The sequence below is a fragment of the Plectropomus leopardus genome, chromosome 11, assembly GCF_008729295.1.
Source record: "Plectropomus leopardus isolate mb chromosome 11, YSFRI_Pleo_2.0, whole genome shotgun sequence".
NCBI lineage: Eukaryota > Metazoa > Chordata > Actinopteri > Perciformes > Serranidae > Plectropomus > Plectropomus leopardus.
This window is the reverse complement of record NC_056473.1, coordinates 25,393,032-25,417,936: the sequence shown is the minus strand read 5'-3', so window position 1 is coordinate 25,417,936 and position 24,905 is coordinate 25,393,032. Positions and strand designations below refer to the sequence as shown.

At 38.8% G+C, this 24,905-nt stretch overlaps 2 protein-coding genes across 4 annotated transcripts in view; both read left to right on the top strand.

Moving 5' to 3' along the window:
* The first annotated feature begins 2,071 nt into the window (after positions 1-2,071).
* slc17a8 (solute carrier family 17 member 8) lies at positions 2,072-16,099 on the top strand. Its single transcript, XM_042496165.1, has 12 exons — positions 2,072-2,491; positions 4,310-4,565; positions 5,265-5,383; positions 7,740-7,854; positions 8,009-8,096; positions 8,737-8,823; positions 9,905-10,047; positions 10,707-10,856; positions 11,321-11,453; positions 11,898-12,008; positions 13,862-13,989; positions 14,671-16,099. Exons 1-12 carry the CDS (start codon positions 2,391-2,393, stop codon positions 14,998-15,000), a joined length of 1,761 nt encoding a protein of 586 aa, XP_042352099.1. The 5' UTR covers positions 2,072-2,390; the 3' UTR covers positions 15,001-16,099.
* A 2,924-nt stretch (positions 16,100-19,023) lies between these two features.
* nr1h4 (nuclear receptor subfamily 1, group H, member 4) overlaps positions 19,024-24,905 on the top strand; it is a 22,094-nt gene continuing 16,212 nt past the window's right edge. The window contains exons 1-3 of one of the 3 annotated variants that reach the window (XM_042495848.1): positions 19,024-19,206; positions 20,697-20,864; positions 24,287-24,664. In XM_042495848.1, the coding sequence (XP_042351782.1) occupies positions 20,768-20,864; positions 24,287-24,664 (475 nt within the window). In that variant the 5' untranslated portion in view covers positions 19,024-19,206; positions 20,697-20,767. Of the gene's footprint in view, positions 19,207-20,535; positions 20,592-20,696; positions 20,865-24,286; positions 24,665-24,905 lie in introns of those variants that run through there. The other 2 variants (XM_042495849.1, XM_042495850.1) reach the window with 2 other exon arrangements.

Genomic DNA, 24,905 nt, shown 5'->3' with positions numbered 1-24,905 from the left:
TTAATTTTCAGATATTACATTCAGAAATGAAGCTGCATTTAATGTTCATAAATTACTTTAATTTGTCTTGTATTATAGTTATGTGCATCACAGTTGGGGGACTGTTGTGTGAGGTGTAACAGTGGCAGTGTGTGAAAAGGCACATACTTATATTACAATGACATGTAGAAGCTAGAAACAGTGAACCAAACAATTCAAAGGCTACTGATCATATAAGATATTAATTGACTCTCTCTCGCTTGTCTAAACACAAGTATGCTTTTGTAAATACGCATAAACACATATACCTACACACTAACACTCTCACTTAATTATTTTTACTTTTTAGAAGCGTTTTTGGTTAATTTACGTTGCTTACTCTCGGTTTGCTTATTGCCTTTTTTTGACTTGTTTGTTTGCTTTTCTTGATTACATGACATTTGTATTTGTTTATTATCCTTATGAGTCTACAGTCCTCATAAGCCCCTTGGGGTACCTTAATCTCGCCCTCACAGCCTTGTCTTCTTTTGTTTTCTTACTCTAATCACTTAATATTAATTAATTATCTTATGTTAAAATGTAATCATCGAAGCATTCAAGGTCTTGCTGGTTGAATCTGACAATTTTGTTCATCTTAAAATCCTATGTATATATTTTAATATTTCTGATGTATACTGCCTATAGCATGAAAAAACAAACAGCCAGAATAATGAAAACTAATTTCAGTCTAATTTCTGATGTACTATCTGTTTTTCATGCCATGCAGTACTTACAAAAAGAAGTCAGTTACATTCATATTTCCTGTAATGGAGCTGTGATATTGTGATATTTATTGTACAAAGAACCATATTTATTGAAAAAGTGTCCACTGGGGATCAAGCTCTCAGTTTATTTCTGGAGTGCATAAACAGCCGGAGAAGCAGCATCACGCTGAGCAGTCACTCTGCAGAAGCCCAATGCAAAGACAGACTCTTGGGGCTCAGGCCCACGTCATCATGAGTGCTGTTTAAATTTTAAAATCTCAATTTCAACATTTTAAAGGAAACTCACTCTGGAAATGATGGATGTCCCCCTGCTGGCAAAATGAGCATTTCATGCACATGCCTATCAAATATGAGATTTTTTAAAAATCTATATATATATTTATATATTTTTAATCGCACAATAAGACCACAACAAAAGTCCAAAACCTCTATTTAAACAGAGTACAGGTGAGATAAAAAAAAAAAAAAAAACAAAAAAGGATAAAAAGGTGGGGCACCCCAATTACAAAAAATAATGAAGAAAAAACGCAATTAATCAAATAAAGATAAAAAAAATAAGATTAAAACATTATATGAGAAAATTAAAAAATAATAAGGTCGAACACCTGACATAAAGTGAGATGTCTGTATTTAAAATGTAACAGAGAAAATCCACATAAAGATCTCCAGGCTCCACAGTTCTGTCCTCCACCAAAAACAAGTGCAACAATTTTCCTTAAATTAAGAAAATATCATTCATTTTGAATGTGAACACAATACGAATTATTCTAAATTGTTCTTAAATATTGGTAGAGAGGGAGAAATATTTATTTAGTGATAAGAATTTTATAGCTCCGCACCACAGCTATACTGGTGGACTTGTGGTGTTGTTGGTCAGTCTATGAACGTTGACGGCAGCATTTATTATTTCTGTCAGTGGAGAAATCATAAAAAGCAGTCACGGAAAAGTGGGAGACCTGGAACTTGATGGCTCTTTCTAAGGTTTCACCTGCTCCCGTTTGACACCACAGCAGTCCAGCTTCTCTCTCCTCAATGCAACTTGTCAAGCTCATGCATATTTAACTTTTCGTGGCTGCTATCAGATGAACCAAACTAGCTGAAGGGGTGGTGCTGGGGAGATGATGGTGCTGATGATGTGTAAAGTGAGGGGGCTGGGTTTAGGAAAACCGGCTACACCTGCCCCTCCTCGCCAGGGATGGATGAGTTATGAGATGGAGAGGAGATCTAAGCCGTTCATTCAGTTCAGCTGCAGACAAAAGCGGGCCGGGCTCACAATGCTCAGAGGCTGAAACCTGGATTGTACACTTTCATTTATGTCCTTCTTTAAACTGGATCCTTGGAAGATGAACCAAGTTGCAGAGGCTTTGACCGCAACTGGACATTAAGGAATACTTCAGCATCATCTTCCCAACCACAACTCCACTGAATCCTCACAGCAGAGAAAAGTGGAGAGGAAAAGTCCGTCTTACCTCAGAGGGACCTGTGGCACCACTGAAAGGTGGAGCCAACCCCGGTGCCACCAACTCTGGAAGGATGATGAACAGCATCTAGTGGATTTTTATTCTTTGTCAGAACAGAGTGTGTTAGTGAGGTATCAGGACACTGTTTTCAGATAACGTGGGAGGAAAAACAAAGACGCAGAGAAAGATGCCTTTCGGTGGGTTAGCAGGTTTGAAGGAACAGGTGCTTAAGCCGGGGAAGGAGGAAGTGAAGAACACAGTGGGGGACTCTCTAGGAAAGCTGCAAAGGTGAGAAGGTCTGTTTGGAGAGTGATGGGAAGGAGGCTGCAGACTGAGAGTGTTTCAGCTGTTGGTGAGCTGCATGGAATAAGCTTTTAGTCATTATCTATGTATTCATGGTAGAGATTCGTTAGAAAAAATAAGTATAATGGAAACATTTGCTGTCAGAGAGATGCGGAGAGCCTGGAAGCGAGCACATTAAGCCCAGCATCTTCTCAGAGATCATGATGATAAATAAATATTTGATTCTTGTGCTTGCAAGGCAATGTCAGTGATGTAATCACAGATTTTATTTTGAGACATTAATACATATTTCATATCTGATACATATTTCACAGAGGGATGTGTGTGTGGTGGGGGAGCCCCCATTCTGTAAGGAAGATCGTTGTCATTTTAGGAGATAAAGGACTAAGTAGGCAATTTCCTGGAAAATGAATTCTGTGTGTATTGTTAATGTGCATGTACTTTTGTCATGTATAATAGCAATGCACTGGTTTACATTATGAACAAAGTGGAAAAAGGGGGATATTTTATACAGTATAAATAAATATATAAATAAATTGCATGCATATAAACCCCGTCATTGTAGATTTTTAAAATGAATATCTTTACTTTGAGTCTAAAAGAAAACAAAGAGTAATTCATCAATTTGTTTAGTTTTTTTCTGCTAAAAATGTGTTACACTTTAGTTCATATATGATGTGAGGAGTATAACATCGATCAGGTCGTCCGGCTCCACCTAAACACATTTATTTAATAGTTAAAGGAATCTCTTCACCTCAGCCCCTCCAGGTGGAGGTCTGTGCTCGCATAAAAGACGGATTACAGCAAACAAGCAATTCAGTGGGCCACTTTATGAGGACTGCACCCCAAAGAGTTGTGACACTTATTTAATGTTTTTTTTAAATGGCCAGATAAGCAGAATACTTAAAAACTAAGTTTCCATAGATGGCTTCATAATTTAGGATTAGACAAATTCATTTGTGGGGGCCTTTTTTGTTTAACGCACTGATGGAAATGTTTTGCTACATTTTAAAAGTCAGCGTGAAGTTAGCATGAACTTTTGCTTTACTGTTTTTGAACGTTATCATGTGTGTTGCACCTGAAAGCAAACTGATCACAGCAGCACTGAGACCTTGTGTGTCTCGGCTTCACCTCCTGCCCTCTTTAAGAGAGCAGACTCGTGTTACTGTCCTATTTTTGTTTCCATGTTTTCCTTTTACAAAGTTACAGGCAAAGTGGTACGACTCTAATATCACAGGAGTCGACAGATTATCGGCCGATAATCGGGGCTGATATTTGGCATTTTGTAGATTATCTGCAACAGCATTTTAGTTTAATCGTCGCTGATAAAATTAATTAATTAAAAAGTGCAAAGAAAGTGTCAGCATAGGAGGAACTTTTACTTCATAAAATTGCAGGGAGCTATTTCTATTTATTCATTTTTTTAAATTTTCACTTTATAAATAAAAGTTGCCGGGAATGTGCTGTATATGATGTTGGAAGTCTTTGCCGAAGGTATGTAAACAAAGTTTACAATTATTGGTCTCATTAACTACTAATAATCTGTATCGGTATCAGCCCTGAAAAACCAATATTGATCGACCTCTCCTGGAAAAAATACATTCCGTATATAACTTCATGACTCGACACCAAATACAGCTCAGGTGCATTTTGGGATACTGAGCGTAAAAGAATTAAGAAGAAGGAAGACTATGGATAAAGGCAAATATTTTTATTTCAAGCTGAACAGATCATGTCTAACTAGCGCAGCTGACCATCACATGCTCTTACTCTGATTTCTTTTTCATGCTATTTGTGTCTTAGGAAAATAGATGGTAGTAATGTAGAAGAAGAGGACAACATTGAACTAACAGAGGATGGGCGTCCAGTGGCATCAGCACCACGTGCTGCCCCACTGCTGGACTGCAGCTGCGGCGGTCTGCCCAAGCGCTACATCATTGCCATCCTCAGTGGCCTGGGCTTCTGCATCTCCTTTGGCATCCGATGCAACCTTGGTGTGGCCATAGTGGAGATGGTGAACAACAACACCGTCTACATCAACGGGACTCCTGTGATTCAGGTAGCCGGATCACGTAAAACAGGACTAGGGGTCGACAGATTATCAGTCTGGCCAATTATTGGGGCCGACATTTGACAATTTGACGATTACCTTATCAGCATTTTATGTTAATGATCGCTGATAAAATTAATGAATAAAAAAGTGCAAAGAAAGTGTCAGCATGGGAGGAAATGTTACTTTGTAAGACCTCAGGGAGCTATATTTATTTATTCATTTTTTATTTAATTTTCACTTAACTTTATTAAAAAACATGGCTGGGAACTTGATGTATATGATGTTGAACATTTCAGTTTTGATTTAACATTTGCTAAAGGCATTTAAACAAAGTTTCGTGTTGGAGTTTGTTATATTCCAAATTCAAAATTTTGACATAAATATTTTCATTTTTATTGTAAATGCATATTAGTTCCAAATATTGGTTATTGGTCTTATTAACTACTAATAATCAGTATCAGTATCGACCTGAAAAACCATTATCGGTCGACCCCTAAAAAGGACCCCTGGGTTTTTGACGTTGTGTGTGTCTTTGTTCTTGTTGCGAAGAGTCTGGCCCTACAAAGTTAACTAAATTGCTGTTTTTACCATTTTAATCAGCTTTTTTATCTGGGATGCAGTTACTTAGATTATACAAAATGAATGCGGTTTGGTGGTAAATGTGGGTTATTTCCAGATCTTAGCTGTTTTTTTCTCCCTCCTCAGAAAGCTCAGTTTAACTGGGACCCGGAGACAGTGGGGCTCATCCATGGATCCTTCTTCTGGGGCTACATCGTCACTCAAATCCCTGGTGGTTTCATTTCCAACAAGCTGTTTGCCAACAGGTGACGTGCAATACATGACAATCAATAGTTCCATTGTGACACTGTAATCTCTGTTTTATGATGCGGCAACCTCTGAGACTGAAAAATATGTCACAGTTTATGTTTTTAAACCAAAATCACGAACAAAAATAGTCATTAGTTTCAGCCATGGGTGTAGATAATATTTAGAAAATGTGTATATGCCCCGCCACCCCAAAAACAAAAAACCCAAACATACATGAAAGTAGAAGACAACTTTTATTATGACAAAATTAAAGATATTTACAGCTTAAACTGATCCAGAAAAGGCACAAATTTGTGCATAAAAATTCACCGTGATGCAGAATACAAAGTGTTTCATGATCAAAATTGTCATGTTAAAACAAATCCTACACCCTTGCAGCCTTAAACAAAGTGCAGGGACGACTGAAGCTGTTGCTCATGACAGAGAAACTTGATGTTACATGCAAGTATGTAGAGACGGACCTTTTTTATGTCTTTTGCTGATGTTGAGAATGAGGCCATGGTTGTGTGGCCATGACCACGTATGTTAAGAAAGAATCCCAAGAAAGACTAGAAAAAAAGGTAACGGTTTTGGAAAGAGCGCCTCCTCAGCCTGCGTGGTTAAAGGGTTAAAGCAGCATGGTGTGGTGAGCGGTGCTGATGGAGCAGATAGCAGTCCTGTAATAAAAGCTTCACAGGAAAAGAGGACACGCCACTGACAGAGTTAATAATGAAAGATCCTGCCTCTGATTTCTTTCTGAAACACCAGCCACTGGAATATTACAAGTGTCACTTACACACTGTTTTGGAAAAAGAGAAGGAAGGGGGGATGAGGTGAAGGAGAAAAGAGACGGGAGCTAAGCGGCACCGTGGTGATGGAGCAGAAACTTGCAGTTTGAATGGGATGTCTTTATCTCAGCGCATGAAAGGCAGAGGCGTGAGATCTGTCTCATTATAAGGCTGACTGAGATGCTTTGACTGTGAGATATGTGGAGATATACTGCCTGCCAATATTAGACACCTACAGTAGCTTTCAGCTCTGGGTAACATGTGCTTGTTGTGTTTTTATCCAATACAAACAGATCTGCTGGAAAGCATGATATAAGTCAAGGTTATATAGAGTCTTTTACTAATGATGGGAAAATAATAAGTTACTTTAAAGACCTGCTCCGTTTAAACTCATATTTCATTATTCAGATATTATTAGAATCTAAACTGTGTTGACTGGTTGCGTGCTGTGCACTGATTAAAATACTCTTGGTTAGATTAGGAATCAATTGGCATTAGTTAATCAAAGGTGTAGTATTTTAACAGTGCCTCTATTTCCTTTATAATTTCTCTTATCACTCAAAGAAGAGGCTTTAACCCTTTGAAACCTGGAGCAGCTTCAGTTTTCTTGTGCAGCTTTTAGACACAAGTATTCACAAGTCTCTTTCCTAATGTAAGCCAAAGCTTCCACAAGTATTTAAACCTTTGAACCCTAAACAAACTGGTGCGATTTGTTTTGAAAAACATGAAAAAAAGGCAATGAGAAACTTAGTAAGAAATGTTCTACAATTGCAAGAAATAAGTAGATATAAATAAAAATTCTAGTGGAAAAACGAAAAAAGATAGGGAAAAACTATATGTATAATCAGCATAATTACATATTTAAAATTATGTTACTAAATCATTATATATTTTAAGCACTTTTTCCAGGTAATTTTTTTTTTTTTTTTAAACTTTTTATCTGCATGTGTTTCTTTCTTTTCTGTTTTTTTAAACTTTTTTTTTTCTGTTACTAATTTCTTGCTACTTTTTGGGTCATTTCTTCTTTTGATGCTCATCGCCTTCTTCGCATTGTTTTTGACAGAAATAAAGCCAATTTGCTCAGGTTTTAAAGGCTTAAAGGAGCATTGTACAACATTCAGTTCAAATATCTTGCAGCAAACTATTTGCTTTGTAAAGAAATAGTGGGTTTATGGCATCCTGAGCAGAGAATGAAGTCACAATATCTCTGTGTGTTTTATGTTTCTCTCATTACTGTTGTGGTCGACCAGTGACTGTATACGTGGATGGACATATCTCCACTTACTCACAGTGTACAAAATTGAAGCCAAAACATCCCGGATACAGTTGCTGCCATCTTGCACAGGTTGCATCATTTGGAGCCAGTTTCTGCGCAGTAGGAGTGCGTGTACTATCGAGCTCTGATCAAGCAGCATCATTGATCGTGAGCTCACAAATTGGCACACACAGCTGTCAAACATGAAATAAAACCATGTTCTGAATGTCGTATGTAGCTCCTTTAAGTCCTTTAAGGTGGACGCTAATGTTCCCGCCCTTTTACTTTTATCCACAAACACAATATAATGACACTCCAGTGTTTCCACAGGGTGTTTGGGGCTGCCATTTTCCTGACGTCAGTGCTCAACATGTTCATCCCATCAGCAGCGAGGGTGCACTACGGTTGTGTCATGTTTGTTCGCATCCTGCAGGGCTTAGTGGAGGTAAGAAAAAATGGTTGGTCAAATCGTGAAACGTCTTGTTCAAGGTTACATAAGAAGATCAATAGGCTACCACTGGCATGTTAATCAGATAAATGAATCTCAGGTTTCTTCATGACTAATCTTTGACTTTTGACAACACCATGTCCCTGCTTAGGGTGTCACCTACCCAGCATGTCATGGGATGTGGTCCAAATGGGCGCCACCTCTTGAACGGAGTCGACTGGCCACAACTTCATTCTGCGGTTAGCAAAGCCTCTATTTCCTGTTTTTTTCCTCTATTAACCGTCACAAACCAGTTTACGCAACCTCATAGCGGGGCTGGTCAGTAAATGGACATGAGAGAGGTCATTTTGTTTTGCAGATTTAGTCCATTGCTTTCGCTACTGAAATTAAAATAGCCACGTTGCACTTTTAAGAGGTGCCATGACAACCCACGCATCAAAACCCTCTTGACATTGTCTGTAAATGAACAGGGCTCACCTGCGCACTCAGCCGGAGCTTCGCCTCTATTCACCTAAATGAAGTGTCACATTGCTTGCCGTCCAAAAGCACCCTCATGCTCCCTGCTCCATTCAAAACGGCAGTGTTCATGAATGCATCTGATAATAGAAAACACATTAAAACACATTAAAACACCCGCTCTGTCTCAGCCAACGACTCGGCATTTATTCACTGACGCTAATGTGTTTCTTTGATGTGTTTTTTTTTTATTAAGACACAGTCTGTTGTATTGTATTCAAATCATTTGTGAAAAGGAAATGTAAACAGAGACAATGTATTTCTTTAGTAGATGTTTAGATAATATTTTATGTCTCTGGGATCTGGTGTTACTGCTGGCATGATCACACCTTGACATTGACATCTGATACTGATTGTTCACAGGATCCTACGCAGGAGCAGTGATCGCCATGCCTTTAGCTGGAGTGCTCGTTCAGTATGTCGGATGGTCCTCGGTCTTCTATGTCTATGGTGAGACTGATGCTTAAATGAACTTCACAAACACAAAATCGCCACAAACCTTTCAGTCAAAATTTAAAAGCTAAAAATCAGTCAGCGTTCTTTAGTTCATTCTTTTCTCTGTGAATTTCAATCAATGTAAAAGTGCTAGCTCGCCTGGTAGAGCGGGCTCCCCATGTACAAATGTCCTTGTTGCAACAGCCACAGGTTTTTTCCCAACTTTGCTGTTTTGCTGCATGTCATCCCCTCTCTCTCCCCTTTAATGCTGAAGCTGTCTTGTGAAATAAGGGCCAAAAAGCCCCCAAATAATCTTAAAAAAGTGCAAAATATGTTAATTTAAAGATAAAATAAAAGCAATTATTTGAAGTACCCAATAATGAAAGGTTGCAGCCAATTCATGGTTGACTATTGGTGACCAACAGACACAATATGTCAAAAAGCACATTTAGCAAACCAAACAGTGAGTTAACCAGCAATTCATGTTACTTCTGCAGTCTTTGGCTTTTGAAACAAAATCAAAATTACAACCATATGTTTTACATATAGGGAATCTTTAATAAATAAAATAATGTCTTTTGAACAGATGTAAAGATCAGGGTGGCCCTGCACTAAAATGATCTATCTATCTATCTGTCTGTCTATCCATCCATCCATCTCTTCTATATATATATATATATGCTGTTAGGGTTTTGACTCATTATATACACTAGGTGTCAGTTTTGTGACATTTGAAGTGTTTCTAAATTCTTCACCGGCATGCTGCTCTGTACTTTGTATTCTCTGCACAAAAAATGTTATCTGAATTGCTTTAGAGTTTGATTAAAATGATTAACACTGACATGAAATTCATACTTTGCCAAGTATGTTTTAATAAAAAATCTACTCTGGTTCTGCCGTGATATAATCTCATGATTTATTGATGTAAATTAGCATTTTCCTGTCTGGGCTCTGTGACTCATGCCTTGTTCATTTCATTTTAATAATGAAAATTCTTGTGGCAAAGAGAAGGTTGGGCCTTGTTCAAATTAGTCTGTCCTACGCCTTGTAACGCTTTTACTACAATTTTCCTTTTTTGTTTTCATTTCATGATAAGGTGTGTTTGGGATCATCTGGTATGTTCTGTGGCTCCTGCTGGCATACGGAAGTCCTGCTGAACATCCCACAATCACCGATGAGGAGAGGACGTACATCGAGTCTACCATCGGAGAAACAATGCGCCAGCTGAGTGTAACTGAGGTGTGTATGAAATGTGCTGCCAGTTGAAGTTATCACTGTAATTTTTCATCATATCACACACACACATACAGTATAATCAGCATCAGTGGTGGACTAAGTACTCAGACGAGTTACAAGTAAAAGTCTTGCATTGAAAATGTAACTTAAGTAATGTAAGTGAGTATATTTAGGGAAATATGTTTTAAGTATTAAAATTAAAAGTACCCAATGTGGAAAAATCTTAAAGAAAAAAACAAAATATGCCAAAACTTAATTTTTTTTTTTTTAAAACAAAGCACCTCAAAGCTCAAAATTATTAAAAAACTAAAATACAGTTGTAAAAAATGGAAACACCCCAAAACTATAAATGATACCAAAAAAAGACAAAAACAATGACAAAAACTAAAATTATTAAAAACTAAGGGAAAAAACAACCCAATAATCCTCAAAATTGGCTCCTCGAAAAGCAGTCAGAAAAATGTAGTGAAGTAAAAAGTACAATATTTCTCTCTGAAATGTTGTAGAGTAAAAGTATATGACATGAACAGAAAATATTCAAGTAATATTCAAGTAAAGTAAAAGTACCTCAAATCTGTACTTGAGTACAGATCTTGAGTACATGTATTTAGTTACATTCCACCACTGATCAGCGCTGATCAGCCTTTGTCTTCCAATCACAGAAATTCAAGACTCCGTGGCGTCGTTTTTTCACCTCCATGCCTGTCTATGCCATCATCGTGGCCAACTTTTGTCGCAGCTGGACCTTCTACCTGCTCCTCATAAGCCAGCCGGCGTATTTTGAGGAAGTCTTCGGATTCCCCATCAGCAAGGTTGGCCTCACAGTTTCACTATAGGTTTACAACTGTCTATGAAAAATATCCACAAAGACGGATCATTCAAGTTGACGCGTTTTGTTTTTTGTCAGAAACTGTTAGATTCTCCTTCAGTTCATCTCCCTTTTTGGGGTTGTTTTGCAGTGTAGGCAGTTGTTTCCAATGCTGGAATAGCAAATTTATCTGCAGGACTCTTCACCATTGAATCAGACTTTTGCCATAGAGACGTGCATATGCATCCACTTTTGTTGAACAGCCAATAGGGACACCCTCCTGTGATTAAATCAGAGTACAGAGCCAGGAGGAGGTGTAGAGCTCTAGTTTTCCCTGAGACCACTCGCATCACAATATGCTCAAAGTTTGGCATTTGCCCAGTAATGCCAAAATAAAACTGCCTACACCAGCTTTAATCACGGAAGTGATTTACATTATGGCCTCCTGAATGTATGATCTCCCAACAGGTGGGGATCCTGTCCGCTGTCCCCCACATGGTGATGACAATTGTAGTTCCAATTGGAGGACAGCTGGCTGACTTCTTACGCAGCAACAAAATCATGTCCACCACAAATGTGAGGAAACTCATGAACTGTGGAGGTAGGTGGTGGTACAATAGAACTGATACTTTTTTTTATTTTTTAAATATTTTATGCTGGAAACTAAAGTTCATGCGCGAGGTATTTACTTACGTGTTTTATGTGGTAGAAAAAAACGTGAAAGTCTCTCAAGGTCATGTTAACTACAGACCTTATTTCAGGCTTCTAACCGAAAAACCATTCAAAAAACTTACTGACTTTGAGACAAGGGAACTGAAGGTGCTGAAATGCTAACTCATTTCAGGGCTTGTAAGACTCATTAACTTACAGCAACAAGAATTTAAAACATGGCAGTGCATGTACAAAACATCCCATGGTAATATGTTTTAGTTTTAAGGGAGTCCGGTAGGAATGAACAGATCATTGGGACACATTTGAAAGTGTTTATCATGTTGTTTCTTACATGAGCTTGTGAATCGGATTCTCTGGTTCGGTATTTTCACAGGATTTGGTATGGAGGCCACTCTGCTGTTGGTGGTGGGGTTTTCTCACACTCGAGGAGTCGCCATCACTTTTCTGGTTCTGGCTGTAGGTTTCAGTGGATTCGCCATCTCAGGTATTACGACAATGCACCAAAGAAACATTTGCTTTTCACCTGAAATGTAAGACTTTTGGTTGAACCCAAAACATGAGGGTTTTCTGTGCTTTTTCTCTTGTGTACCTTTTACTCCAAACCTGTCTTCTAGAAATTATGTTTGTAAGTTACTAAACTGTTGTTGTTGTTGTTGCAATATAATTGCTACCTGAATTATGTTCAGAGACAACGTGCCCTTCAGGTAACAAAACGCTACATTAGTGTAGTGCATAGGTTTCAGAAAAAGACTGTTTGGGAGGATGGCGAGCATAGAGAGTTGAGTCCTAACTCCTGTCTCACGTTTAGGCAACAAAATAATCTCGGTTAAAATAAGTGAACTATAGTAATTTTGGTTAAATGTTAACAAATGCAATAAAAAAGACTCCTGTCTTGGGTTAAGGCAACAAATGCACTTTGGTTAGGGTTTCACAAAAATCATGATTTCAGTTGATTATTAATAAACTGGAATTACTGCTTCATGTTTATGTGATATAAAGACAGACCACTACAATCAAATCACGTCATCGTTGAGTCCCTGTAAATGTTTGTGCTAAATTCAAAGTAATTTCCTCAGGATGTTCTTGAGATATTGTGTTCACAAGAATGGATGGACGGTAACTGGAAAACATGTTGCTTCTGGCCTTGGCTTTTGCTGGTGCAGAGGCATAAAAGCATAATGTAGACTATTCTGACTTAGTTTTAGGCAAGAAGTACACTTTTGGGGTTTTGGTCAATACAAGTGGATGTTGTAGTGCAAGATTGCCTATTTTGGCAGAAAACACTGAAATACGTTGTCGGTGAATTAACATTCTGCTTCTACATTCAATATCAACATTTTGCAACTTGCCAGATATGTTCATCAGCAACATTTCCTCATCACGTAAATGTTTTTTTTTCTGTTTTAAATTGGTTTTCTATAAATGGAATTTCTAGATTGAATTTTTCTGTGTTTTCTGTGTTTTGGATTATGAAAGACTTTTCAAAAAGTGATATGTTGTATTACTTTTCCTTTGGTTACGATGCTGTAAACATGCATTACTCTGCCAAGACTTCACAGGCACTTCTCCTAAATAGTTTGTAGAATGTTGTCAAGGCAACCAAAAAAATCTAAATGTGCTTGCTAAACCATGTTCATTTTCAGATCATTTATTTAGTTAATTATGTCATTTTTTCCAATTCTCTTTATTAGTTTTTACACAGAAATTTACAGCATTCACAAAAACGGTGAAGGAGGTTCTGTGATGCCTATAATAACCTCCATTGCACCCCCATCTATTTTCCTGGATCCCATTCCTTGTCACAGACACTGCACCACAGACTTGGACCCAAAAAGCAGACAGACACAGTGTGGGAAGAATTAACTATCAATCCTTTAATATCTAAAAAAACGGTCGGTACACAGAAGCTCCAAACAAAGCTCAGGCAGAAGTACAAAATCGTCTGGCAAAGGGCAGAGTGCAAAAACAGAAAACAGGTCTAACTCTCAAAAAGGCTCACAAAACTTACACAAGAAAGACTAGGACACTGACAGAAAATCAAGACAAACTGTCAAAGACAGAAGGTAGCACAGAGATACTGAAGGGGAAGGGGAGACAAATGGACATAGGTGCAAAAGATTAGGGCTGAGCAGGTAATCACACAGGAGAGAAACACAGGAGCAGAAAGTGAAGGACCAACAGGATGAGGCAAGACATTCCTGACCACCTTCCCAATAGCACTGCAGTATCTTATAAAACCATTTATTATGTGTGGGAGAGGAGGAGTGCGTCCACTGAGGAGAATGAGTAAATTTGTGTCACTCTTTCACAATAGCGAATGGTCTTGTGTCTCCTCAGGTTTTAATGTCAATCACTTGGATATTGCTCCTCGCTACGCCAGCATCCTGATGGGCATTTCTAATGGTGTGGGAACGCTATCTGGGATGGTGTGTCCTTTGATTGTTGGAGCCCTGACTAAACACAAGGTATAAGTTTGATTTGTAACACTCACTGTTTTGCATATATATTAACAGATGCACATTGATTAACTGTGGTTTATCTTAGATATTTTACTCTTATCTTGACTGTTACACAAGATAAATTCTTCAATCCTTCGATTTCATTTTCTCACAATTGTTTTACTTTTAATCATAAATGTATAAAACAAACTCAGAAACAGTGTCCTTCAATGAGGTTTTCACGACAGCCAAGGCTTTGTTTCACTGTGTGGGGGCTGGGGGCAATCAAACACTTGATTTTCACCACACCAAAGAGTTTTTATGCACACATTTGTGCCTTTTCTGGATCAATTTATGGTGTATGTGTCTTTAATTTTGTCCAAATTAAAGGTCTCTGCTTCTTTCATGTTTTAATTTAATGTCCTCTGCATCGTCGCTGAAATCTACACGTGGGGTTTTCTATCGTGGCACGTACAAAACATATCAGGTTCTCTTTTGGTTAAATGCAGAACCACTGTATGTAATCTTGCATGGATCAGTGGCTGCTGTTAATAATTTATAGCTTTGTAAAATTTATTATACACATTTCAGTTGTAGTTTTTTTCGATGCTGTGAGTAAGGCGCTGGATTTACGGCATTACCTCAGTGGCACATAATTACTGTCTGCTTCGGACAGGAAATTCATCGACTCTATTCGTCTCCCAACAGACTCGTCTGGAGTGGCAGAATGTCTTTGTTATTGCATCTATGGTGCATTACTCAGGGGTCATCTTCTACGCTATCTTTGCTTCGGGAGAGCAGCAGGACTGGGCCAATCCTGAGAGCACCAGCGAGGATAAATGCGGCATTATTGATGAGGACGAGCTTGCTGAGGAGTCAGAGCTCAATATGGAAAACACGATGGCTCCCAAAATGAGTTACGGAACCACAGACAATTCATCTGGTCGAATACAGGGCTGGAAAAAGAAGAGAGGAGTGACGATGCAAGAGGAGGAGGAACATTATGGGAATGGTGACTACCAGGATCGGTACCAGTGAGATGCCTTCTGGGGCAAAGGACTTCAAAACACTCTGGCTGAGGCTGAAAGTTTGATTTCATACATGTGGAAATTTCAGAAACATTGGAGAAGTGAACAAAGCAGCAGCATCATATGTACCTAAAGCCGGACCTTTTTCATTTTTGGTCAATACTCCAGTTAAACTGTAATGTACTGTCATGTCGAAAATCATAAGGAAACACAACGTAAAAAGTAAAAAAATCAAACATTTATTAAAACCCCATAAGGACAAAACCTGAAAGAAATAAATCAACAAACATGTAATATAATCAGAAACTGAGCTATGGATTTAATTTACACTGACCTAAACTGTAGACTAGTATGCTTAGTGTAATGGAAAATAAACCACAGACCAACATTCATGAAGCAACTGTGTTGAAAGAACGTCAGAAACACATATCAACTTTCTGCATTGTGTCGATCGTACTCCGTCTGTGCAAGCAAACGGTGACTGACCTTTACGTAGCTTATTTTGAACGCTGTGAGCAGTTTTTTAAATGTTTTGTGTCAGCTATGCAACGTGAAAAGAGATATGCTCCTGGAATGTAATAATGGGTTTGATAGCAGTGTTAATGTTATGAGCCTTATTGTTTTTGCTTTTTTTTTTTTTTTGCTTGTATGTATTTGCAGTTGTTAAATGATTGCACTTCTTCGTCACAGCTTCGCTCGCTCTCCTTGTCCGAGCAGGTTTTAGTTCACCGTCCATCTGTAATGCACTTCTTCCAGCATTATGTCAGCTTCATTATTTATAGTGTTCTGAGCTCATAATGGGACGTAATGGATGGTGAACTCAGTGCTGACATCGCTCCATGAAGCATTTAGTGTAACTCTATTTATTCTCCTGGTGTTTGTCTTTTTTGCTATTTCTCAATGTTTGATACATGAAGACCCAGTTTGTTTCTAAATAATAATAATAATAATAATGTACTGTAATGTTTAATCATATAGAGTATGAGAAATTTACACTCACTGTTTATCATTACTGCTAAAAAAGAGAAAATCGATTTTGTACAGTAAATTATTATCTTATTGTTTGAGAGAGCATTGATTTGATTTGCACTTTACTTGAACACACTGGAGATGTAATAAACTACATTTCTATTCTGTATTTAAATTGTTTAGTGACACAAGAGCCTGTGAAGGTTCTGAATTTTTGAGTACCTTGTATGAGGTTATTTAACATTCATGTCACTTTGTTTATTCAAGAGATTATAAAAAATAATTGATCATGGTCGCTGTGTCCAAAATTCCATAATAACCTGCTGTTACGTTGGTTAAAAAGTATATAAGATTTTTTTGGTATGTCCAAAACCTTAGTATGAAATCAGTAGTACAAGAATCAGATACTGTTTTTAGTGAAAAGTCATTAATCAAAAAGTGCAGGTACACATGTCAGGTGAGGATAAAGAAGGACCCAAATTCAGAACAAAACAGGCAGACAGGTGCACAAATGAAAAGCGAGCTTTTAATGCAGATTAAAGTCTAAAAAAAATCCAAAATACAAGTAGGTACCAAAAAACACAAAGTACAAATAAAATAGGAATCAAAACCTAAACTGAAACAAACTAGGATAGGTAATATTAAAACATAACTATACACAAAACAATGTCCGCAATACAACTCAAAAACTAAAACTATGACAACACAGGCATAAATATCCCACTCTGCAATGTTGTAGATGAGAGAGTTTGTCAATAAGGCTGCGAGTTATGTGTAAGTGGGTCACTTTCCTAGCTGTATTATAGATTTAAAATTGTTTTTGCTGGTGGAGTTGAGGTTGGCTCTAGTGACTTTGGCTATCCGTCTCCAACTGGAAAGAAAACTCAAACGTATATTAGTTGATAGTAGTACACATATTGATAATGTTGTGCATAGTATGCAAGTTTGGACCCAGTGCAAATTTCAGATTGCAATGGATGGACAAAGTCTACAGTCTACTATCAGCTCTTGTAACACGTTCTCATCCCAACTCGTCTACTTGTGATGTTTAAGGTATCCTTCTGCATCAGCCGTTTATGCTCCAGGATGCCTTTACCATAATGTCAACAAATGCACATGGTGGGATGATGCAGCATTTCCTTAAATTTACATTACATGAGCACATGCCAACCAACGCGGACTGTCATGAGGGTTAGGATTGGGCAACAAAGACACGGATGGTTAGGTTTAGGCAAAAGAGGTACATGGTAAGGTGTAGAAACAAAAACTTTACATCCACATGGGAAGCAAACACCGGACTCCTACATGAAAGTCAGTTGTTTGTGGGACCCATCCTCCACCTTTAGCGCTCCTTATATTACAGCAGCATTACAACCTGTCAATGTCCTCTGCATTTCATGCGCATGTGACCGGTTCTGTCCAGTTCTCAAGTGACATGCGATTCTATCGATACCATCCACAATTTTTGACTGTTTAAATTGTTCTTATGTGTAACAAATTGAAATGAACTGATCCGGACTGCTTGGTGGAAATGAGGCCAGGTGGCAGACTGACCGACAATGCTATCCTTAGAGCCATGCTGATAACATGAATTTTAAAAAAAAAAATTAACAGTTTTAAAAGATAGAAAGTGGCATAACACTTTTTTGCCTTTACAGTTCAGCTTTTTAAAATCTGTTTCATCCTTGCCAGTTGATTTTTTACGTTTAAATTGTTAATGTAAAGTCTTCGTATAGACACAGTACGAATTCTTGTCATCTTATGTAACTACTTGACAGAATATGCTGTTCTTAACACTGCCTGTTTATGTTAGTGAGCTCAAATTAGACATTTTTAAATATTCCAAAGACTGCTCTGTTTCCCATCACACTGAGGTAAACATCCTCTGTCTTATCTGTCTTTATCTGCCTGCTTCATTTTCACCAGGGAAGTTAATTACTGGACAGGATATTCCTCACTAGTGTCAGACTCGCTTCTGCAAAACTACTGCCGCCTGAAAAGATGACAGTACGAGGCTGCCCTTACATTGTGAAATATACACATACACGCAAATGTTTAACACCATGCATTTGTTAATGTATGAAAAGTCATTCACACATTGAAATACATTTTTCAAGACTTTTGTTGCTGGCCGTGCTCACTGAACATGTGGGTGATTATGTCATTTTCCAGGGTGTGTTTCTGTTATTTCAAGTGTACGTCACGCAAAATACTGTCTGGAATGAGTAACCAAACACTAAAGTGAAATGCAACACTCAGTATCTGTTCTAGTCCCCATCACACCACATGAAAAAAGGTATTCAAAATAGGTTTAAAAATGACCCTCATCAATACCTGACCTTTACCTGATGTACATGTGACTTATTAGTATGTTCAGCAGAGTTGTGTCCGTCCTTTTCTCGAGGCCACTGCCGCCAGCTCGTTCCTCACATGCTCTCAAACACAGACCAGATAGTCCACAAACAGTCGGCAGCCAATGGCAAAGGTTCTGTTTATTTCGGAGAGGCTGTCTGTTGACTCAGAAGGGCCTCTCTGGATGGAGCAACAACCCATCAATGATTAAACTATTGGATGTTTTTGGACAAATTAAGAATCAGAAAAGACAAGATTCCTTGTGTGCGTCCATGTTAAAAAACAAAAAGACAACAGGACAGGTACACTGAGGTATGAAAGTACCAATATAAACAAATCTGGGGCAGACTGGTGTTGCACATTGCTGGGACAGAGTTCAAGGATGGAGGACAACAATTGCCACAGGCTCAATTTCTTACTGAAAACCTAAAAAAATCAGTGTAGTTAAACTGTTGTAGTAAAAAGATGGCACGCTACGCTGCTCAGTTTTTATTCAAAGATTAAATCACTGGACTGATAGCAGCAGACTTCTCACAGTAACCCTGGCTGTTTGCTGGATGTATGATCCATGTGTGATGTTTGTGTGGGTGGGATTACTGGTCTGTTGGAGAATTCATGAGGCAGCCTTGTCTTGGTGAGATAAAGAGGGGTTTTTTTGGGGGGTGGGGGGGATATGACATGGACAGGAATGGACAGTTTAATTAATAACCACCATCCTTTTCTGCCTGACCTCAACAGGTCACACATGCTCTCACTGGAGCCCAGACACAAGCAGCTTAATGTTCATTAGCAAATATTGATTGCGGTGCCGCTCACATCGAGGATATCAGAAACAAGGCTGAAAAAGAGGAAAGTTAGCGGGGCCAGGAATTTGGCATCAACTGATCAGGATAAGGTAAGAAATATGAGACTGAGTTAGAACATATTTCATGTTCACTGGTGAACAGGCGACTTCTTATGAGTCTGCAGCGTGCCACTGTGCCTGAGGTATGTTTGGCTGTTTTGTGTGGGTTGCTAGATTGGACTGGAGGTTTCTGAATCCTTGTGGGTTGCCCTTCGATCTCAGGGGAAATTACAGAGTTAATTAAAAAAAAATATGTGACAGCTGAAGTCTACAAAAGTAATGTTTCACATTATGTGACCATGGCCTTGTCACCAGAAAGGAAAAGTTTAAAGGTGGGTATTATTCACGAGATACTCTCAGTGTCGTTTACAGTTCAGGTTTTAACATATTGTTAAATGATCTGCTTACTAAGACTTAACTCTTGCATAAATGATGTTTAGTAAAATCACATAAAAGCGATAGTTCAACCAAAAATGAATGTTCTGTCAATGTTTATTCACCCTCATGCTGAAGGACTGTCGGGTGATGACTGAAGTAAATGGTGATCAGGATCCAAACATTAAAAAAATACACAATATAACTACAAAATGTCTCCATACTGCTCGTCAGAAGCAATCCCAGTGTCCTGAAGCCCTGATGTGCCTGGTAGTTTTGTCACGGGTGTCATCTTTTTAGCCTTGTTGCAGCCTGTAGCTCCTAGTGTTGGAGCCGCATTCACGTTTGCGCACTCGTGCGAGACCAATAAGAACTCACAGTATCTGTACGCCAGTGTTTACATGCTACCCAGAAGCCTCCCCTAACACACAGTAGTATTAAATCTGACAAAGGGACTTGTTACTTGCTACTAACTTCAAAAGTCTCGCTCTGCATGTGGGGGAGGCTTTTGGGTAGCATGTAAACACTGGCATGCATATACTGCGAGCGGTCGTTGGTCCTGTGCGAGCATGCATACATGAACATGGCTCCTACAATAGGAGCTACAGGCTACAACAAGGCCACTGATGTTTTTCAAAACAACTTGGCACGTTGGGGCTTCAGGACACTTGGATTACTTTTGATGAGCAGTATGGAGACATTTTGTGGTTTTATTGTTTAAAGTTTAAATTCTAGTCGCCATTTGCTTCAAATGTTTGGGAGATTAGTGCAACGCCTTTTCCCTCTTGAAAATCCAGCAGTGTTTTGTGGACTATAAAACTTCACCCGACTTTCTATTGGCATGAAACTGTCCCTTTAAGAAAGATAACACTGATCTTGTGATACATCCTGTCAAATAAGCCCTAATGACACAGTAATGTGTACTTATGACTCTCGCTCTACGAAGGTTGAAAGAAAAAACTCTTTCAGTGACTCGCTCTAACAAAGGCCTTGTTGTGGCCGGACATCTTCCACCTCCCTGCATGCAGCTACTGAACAGTGTGGGAGAGAAGACCTGTCAGGTGCACTGATGTTTAATTACATTGCAGGTTTCAGAGGATCCTGCAGACCTATAAGTGTATTCAGGAGATCTTCACCAAATTAAACTGTTTTTATGTTTGTTACAGAAGTAAACAGACAAATACATTGGACCAGTGCAAGCTTTGTTTTCTGCGTTGGTGCCTGACGACCCTCCTGAATGAATGAGTGGGTGGGCCCCGACATCAATGTGGTGGGACCTCTGCAAATCCCACCCAGCGATGAATTCCTCATCTCAGAGAGCTCCCACTTGTTTGGTAAGTTGTCAGAAACCAGCACACAGAATAACTAGAAGAGAAATTAAAGCCACACAGCGGTGCTTTCAACTTGTAAATGACCCTTGAAAGGGTAAAGCATTTCTGTTTTGTTTTTTAATTGAAAATTTTCAAAAAATTACAAACAAATATGACAACATTTAAATCACTTCTCCAGTGTCAGCAAAAGGTGCTGTCAAAGGGAATAGTACTTAAAAAAAAGTTAATAGATTAACAATTTTTTTATGTATGGCAACTTAAGTCTTTAGAAAAGAAAATCCATTTGCTCACTTAAAAGCTTATGTTTCAAAGTTGTAAATTATAGGACCCTTGATAGAAATGTAATCAAAAGTACGTTTCTTTTTCTTTCAAATGTCATGGAGTTCGGTGGGTTCGTTTATTGTCACAACAACCAATCAGCTAACCGCATTTATAGTCTGATAGCACAAGACACGCCTCCAACCTGTCCCATTGGGTTGTAACATTATAACATCACATGCTGCACTTGAGAGAGAGTGAAAACTAGAAAGCAAGCAAGCAAATAGGGAAGTGAAATAGAAAGCTGAAAATAATATCAGGTCAGGTCACTCTAACTGGTTGTAGTTCAAATGCAAACTCTGAACCAATGGAAAAGAGAAAAAGAGGCGACCAAAACTTAACATCACCAATTCCAGGACCCCATTTATGTAACATACAGTGTTAAATATGATTACATTTAGTTTAATATTATTTCATCTGAAGTGATTTTATCTTGTATGCCTTTTCTTTAAGTTGTTCATCTGAGCATATTTGGAATATGGTGGTTGGTTGGCGATGGAAAGAGATTTTCTGATAGAGCGTCATAAAAAAATGTATGTCAGCCACATTCCTAAATGAATGTAGATATTTAAAAACCAAAAGAACACACCCAATGAAACTATATCAAGCTCAGACTTTAAAGAAAATACAAAAATGCAGGCAGAAGACAATTACCCAGCAATTGCAAAACACCCATGGATGCAAATGTTCTTCAAGTTCACATTCGTGTTTTGCCGCTCACAAACTCCGGCAGCCCCACACAGTAGCAGTCAGCTTTGCCCAAATCTGGACTTCACACGCTAGCCAGCTACTTGAAATGATGTAAAGAAATGTGACTGTGTGGTTAATGAGTAGCCGTGGCAACCTTTGCTCCTCTTGGGATTTCTCAAGCAAACGCCAAGGAGTCCAGTACTCAATCTGCTGTTCTCTCCTTGCCATTAAAAGAAATAAATGGAAGATGGTTTGTTAGTTAAAGTCTAATCTACAAAACACAGCTGGACTGTCAGGATCAGAGAGTGAAATCTCTAATAGTTTGTGTGTTTGGTTGCACGGAGATGGCCATGGTCCAGATGAAGTCTTCAAGAGGTCAGTGTGACATGTATTTTACACGTGCTGCATTGGTGTTGAGTGTGTCAGTTTGCTTTAATGGCAGGTTTGATTTGAGGAATTATTCTTGTAGACTACACGTGATCTTTGAAACCATCACCCATGTGCTGTTTTCTGAGGGAATATCCTGTTTTGACAGTGCCACGCGAGTTCTGAAAATCAGTCACGATGAAACAAAACTTTAATCCTGTTAACTATTTCTGTATGAAATTCAAAAGTGGAAAAGAGGTTACATGTCATTCAAAAAGACACAGTGTGCTCCGCGCAAGTACATTGTTAATCATTTATGGGTTTATAATATGTGTTGTGTGGGTTATCGACTACTGCTGAGCCTGTTAGCTTCTGCAGGGAGGCATTAGAAAATAAAACTTTCTCGAGTGTTTTATCGTAAAAACTGAGGGTTTAATGACAGGGATTATCATGTTGCAAAGACTGTGAAGCCCCCCTGAGAAAAACAAATAAAAATTAAAATGGATTTCCTCTGGTATTTGACTGCATCTGACACTTCACCATTCTCCATATGATTAAAGCTCTACTAACATATTTTTTTCTATTGACAATGGGTCAAATGACTCCCTGTAATGGGAAAGGGGTCTCTCTCAGTGATGGTCCTACAGAATTTTCAGCAGGTTTTGCACTGCTCAGTTTTATGCTGCATTTAAGCATCTTTCAGCTGATTGTTTTGTTCTGGTGCACGATGTCACTGATTTGGCTCACTTGCTTCACTATTATTTCTGTCATTGCTAGATATAGCAAGCAGCTCTTTAAACAACAACAACTGTAAACTACCTGCCCAGCAGAAAAAGTGAATAGCTGGTGAATAGTTAGCTGCTAAAGAGCCAGAAATTTCCATCAGCCACTGATGGAGACCAAAAATAATTGAAAAATAATGGATATGTGGCTGTCATTTGTCAGGTGGCCAGACAAACACATGAACTTCTTGTGGTGATTATAGTGTATGTCAGTGTAAATGTTACCCTTAAAGGTCCAGTGTGTTGTATTTAGGGGCATCTATTGGCAGAGATGGTATTGTGGGAGTGTGGGAATGACGAGATGAAGAGAATGAGTCGAGGCGAGTCTATTTACTCTCACTTCAAAACAGCAACAACACATGCCAAGACAAGCACCCGATCATCGGGCTCAAAGCTAGAACAGCGCTAACAACACTCCCCAAAACTTCATTTCCCAGAATCCCCTTCTGTCAACTCTGAACTCTGCTTCTTATAGGAGAAACAATCTCTGGTGAATGTCTCTATAATGTGGGTCGCCACAGTATATAATACTCACATCTATGTTTTCATTAGTTTATAATCAACTGAAAACTGATTTTGTTATCTTAGAATGAGCCGTTAATGTACATTCAAAGCAGTTCCTTATTCTGCCGCCATGTTGTAGTGCCATGTTTTCTACAGTAGCCCTGAGAGGACAAACCAAACACTGGCTCCAGACAGGACCATTTGCGTTTTCGTGTTTTCATGATCTCGCATCAGCCACTAAAATTTCCCAAATAGCTGAACTCTACATGCCACCAAATCCTACCACTCGACTTGTGGCCCAAAGAAATGTATTATTGCTGGTTTACTTATTGATGTCTTCCACAGATTTTTGAGCTCTAAAAGAAACTTTATATTGGGATCTTTAAGTATCTTACTCATACTGCCTTGACTTGACATTATTCCGAATGAGCATCCTTTGCTATTTGACTTCTTTCTGAGACACTGGCTTCATCCAAGTTATATTATGTTTGGTTCCACTTCAGCAGTGTGAAAATTCATTCTTGGGCTTAAAATGTGTAGTTTTATCTTAACTGAAGGTCCATTTAAAAGCTTTTTTTAAAAAAAGAAAAAAAGCCTTTAACCACATCTTAGACTCTTCATCAGCAGATTGTGTTCTCTCACACAGAGATAACTTCAACCTCAAGATGCAACTAAAATCTAAGAAAAAAATAAGTGGACCTTGCAATGAGATTATGTTTGCTGTTTTTAAGCAGTTTTATAATCCCTCTCATACTTCTCTCTTAGATATTCTGGCAGATCAAGGCAGTCCTCTCCTGCAGGATCCGGACATCTTACCCTTCACCGGCTATCCCAGCATGCCGTATCCATCCATGGAGCCGACCATACCTTCCACACCATACTACTCCAGTCAGAACTACTACCCTCAGTACGATGGAGAAGAATGGTACTCTCACACGGGGATATATGAACTGAGGAAAGGACCCCTGGAAGTCGGCTATGATGCTGAGATGGAGGAGGTGTCCGCTGTTGTGCCTGTCGTGTGCAAGAGGACACGGCACATGTCGGGGCCCGGGCGGGCCAAAGGGGAGGAACTGTGTGTGGTGTGTGGAGACAAGGCCTCTGGATATCACTATAATGCTCTCACGTGTGAGGGATGTAAAGGTGAGGGGAGCTGACACACATATGCTGGAATTTAAATGCATTGCTTGCATTTGCTTGCAAAATGCAAAGTCTGAGTGTCTGGGTTTGTAATGTTTAAAGTACATGTGCGGGTACAGTTGAAGGCCGCAATAGTGGAGAATGGCATTTGACCCACATAGAAAAAATTATGTTATTGTCTTTAGCTGTTGATTTTAGGGGCCACGGATGACAGGGATATTTATATCTACAGTCTAAACAGCAG

Bases quoted from the DNA above. Each gene is read 5' to 3' on its own strand.
- slc17a8 (XM_042496165.1), top strand. From the start codon at position 2,391: ATGCCTTTCGGTGGGTTAGCAGGTTTGAAGGAACAGGTGCTTAAGCCG. The intron at 2,492-4,309 runs GTGAGAAGGTCT...TTTGTGTCTTAG, and splicing joins TCTCTAGGAAAGCTGCAAAG to GAAAATAGATGGTAGTAATG. The intron at 10,048-10,706 runs GTGTGTATGAAA...TTCCAATCACAG, and splicing joins GCCAGCTGAGTGTAACTGAG to AAATTCAAGACTCCGTGGCG.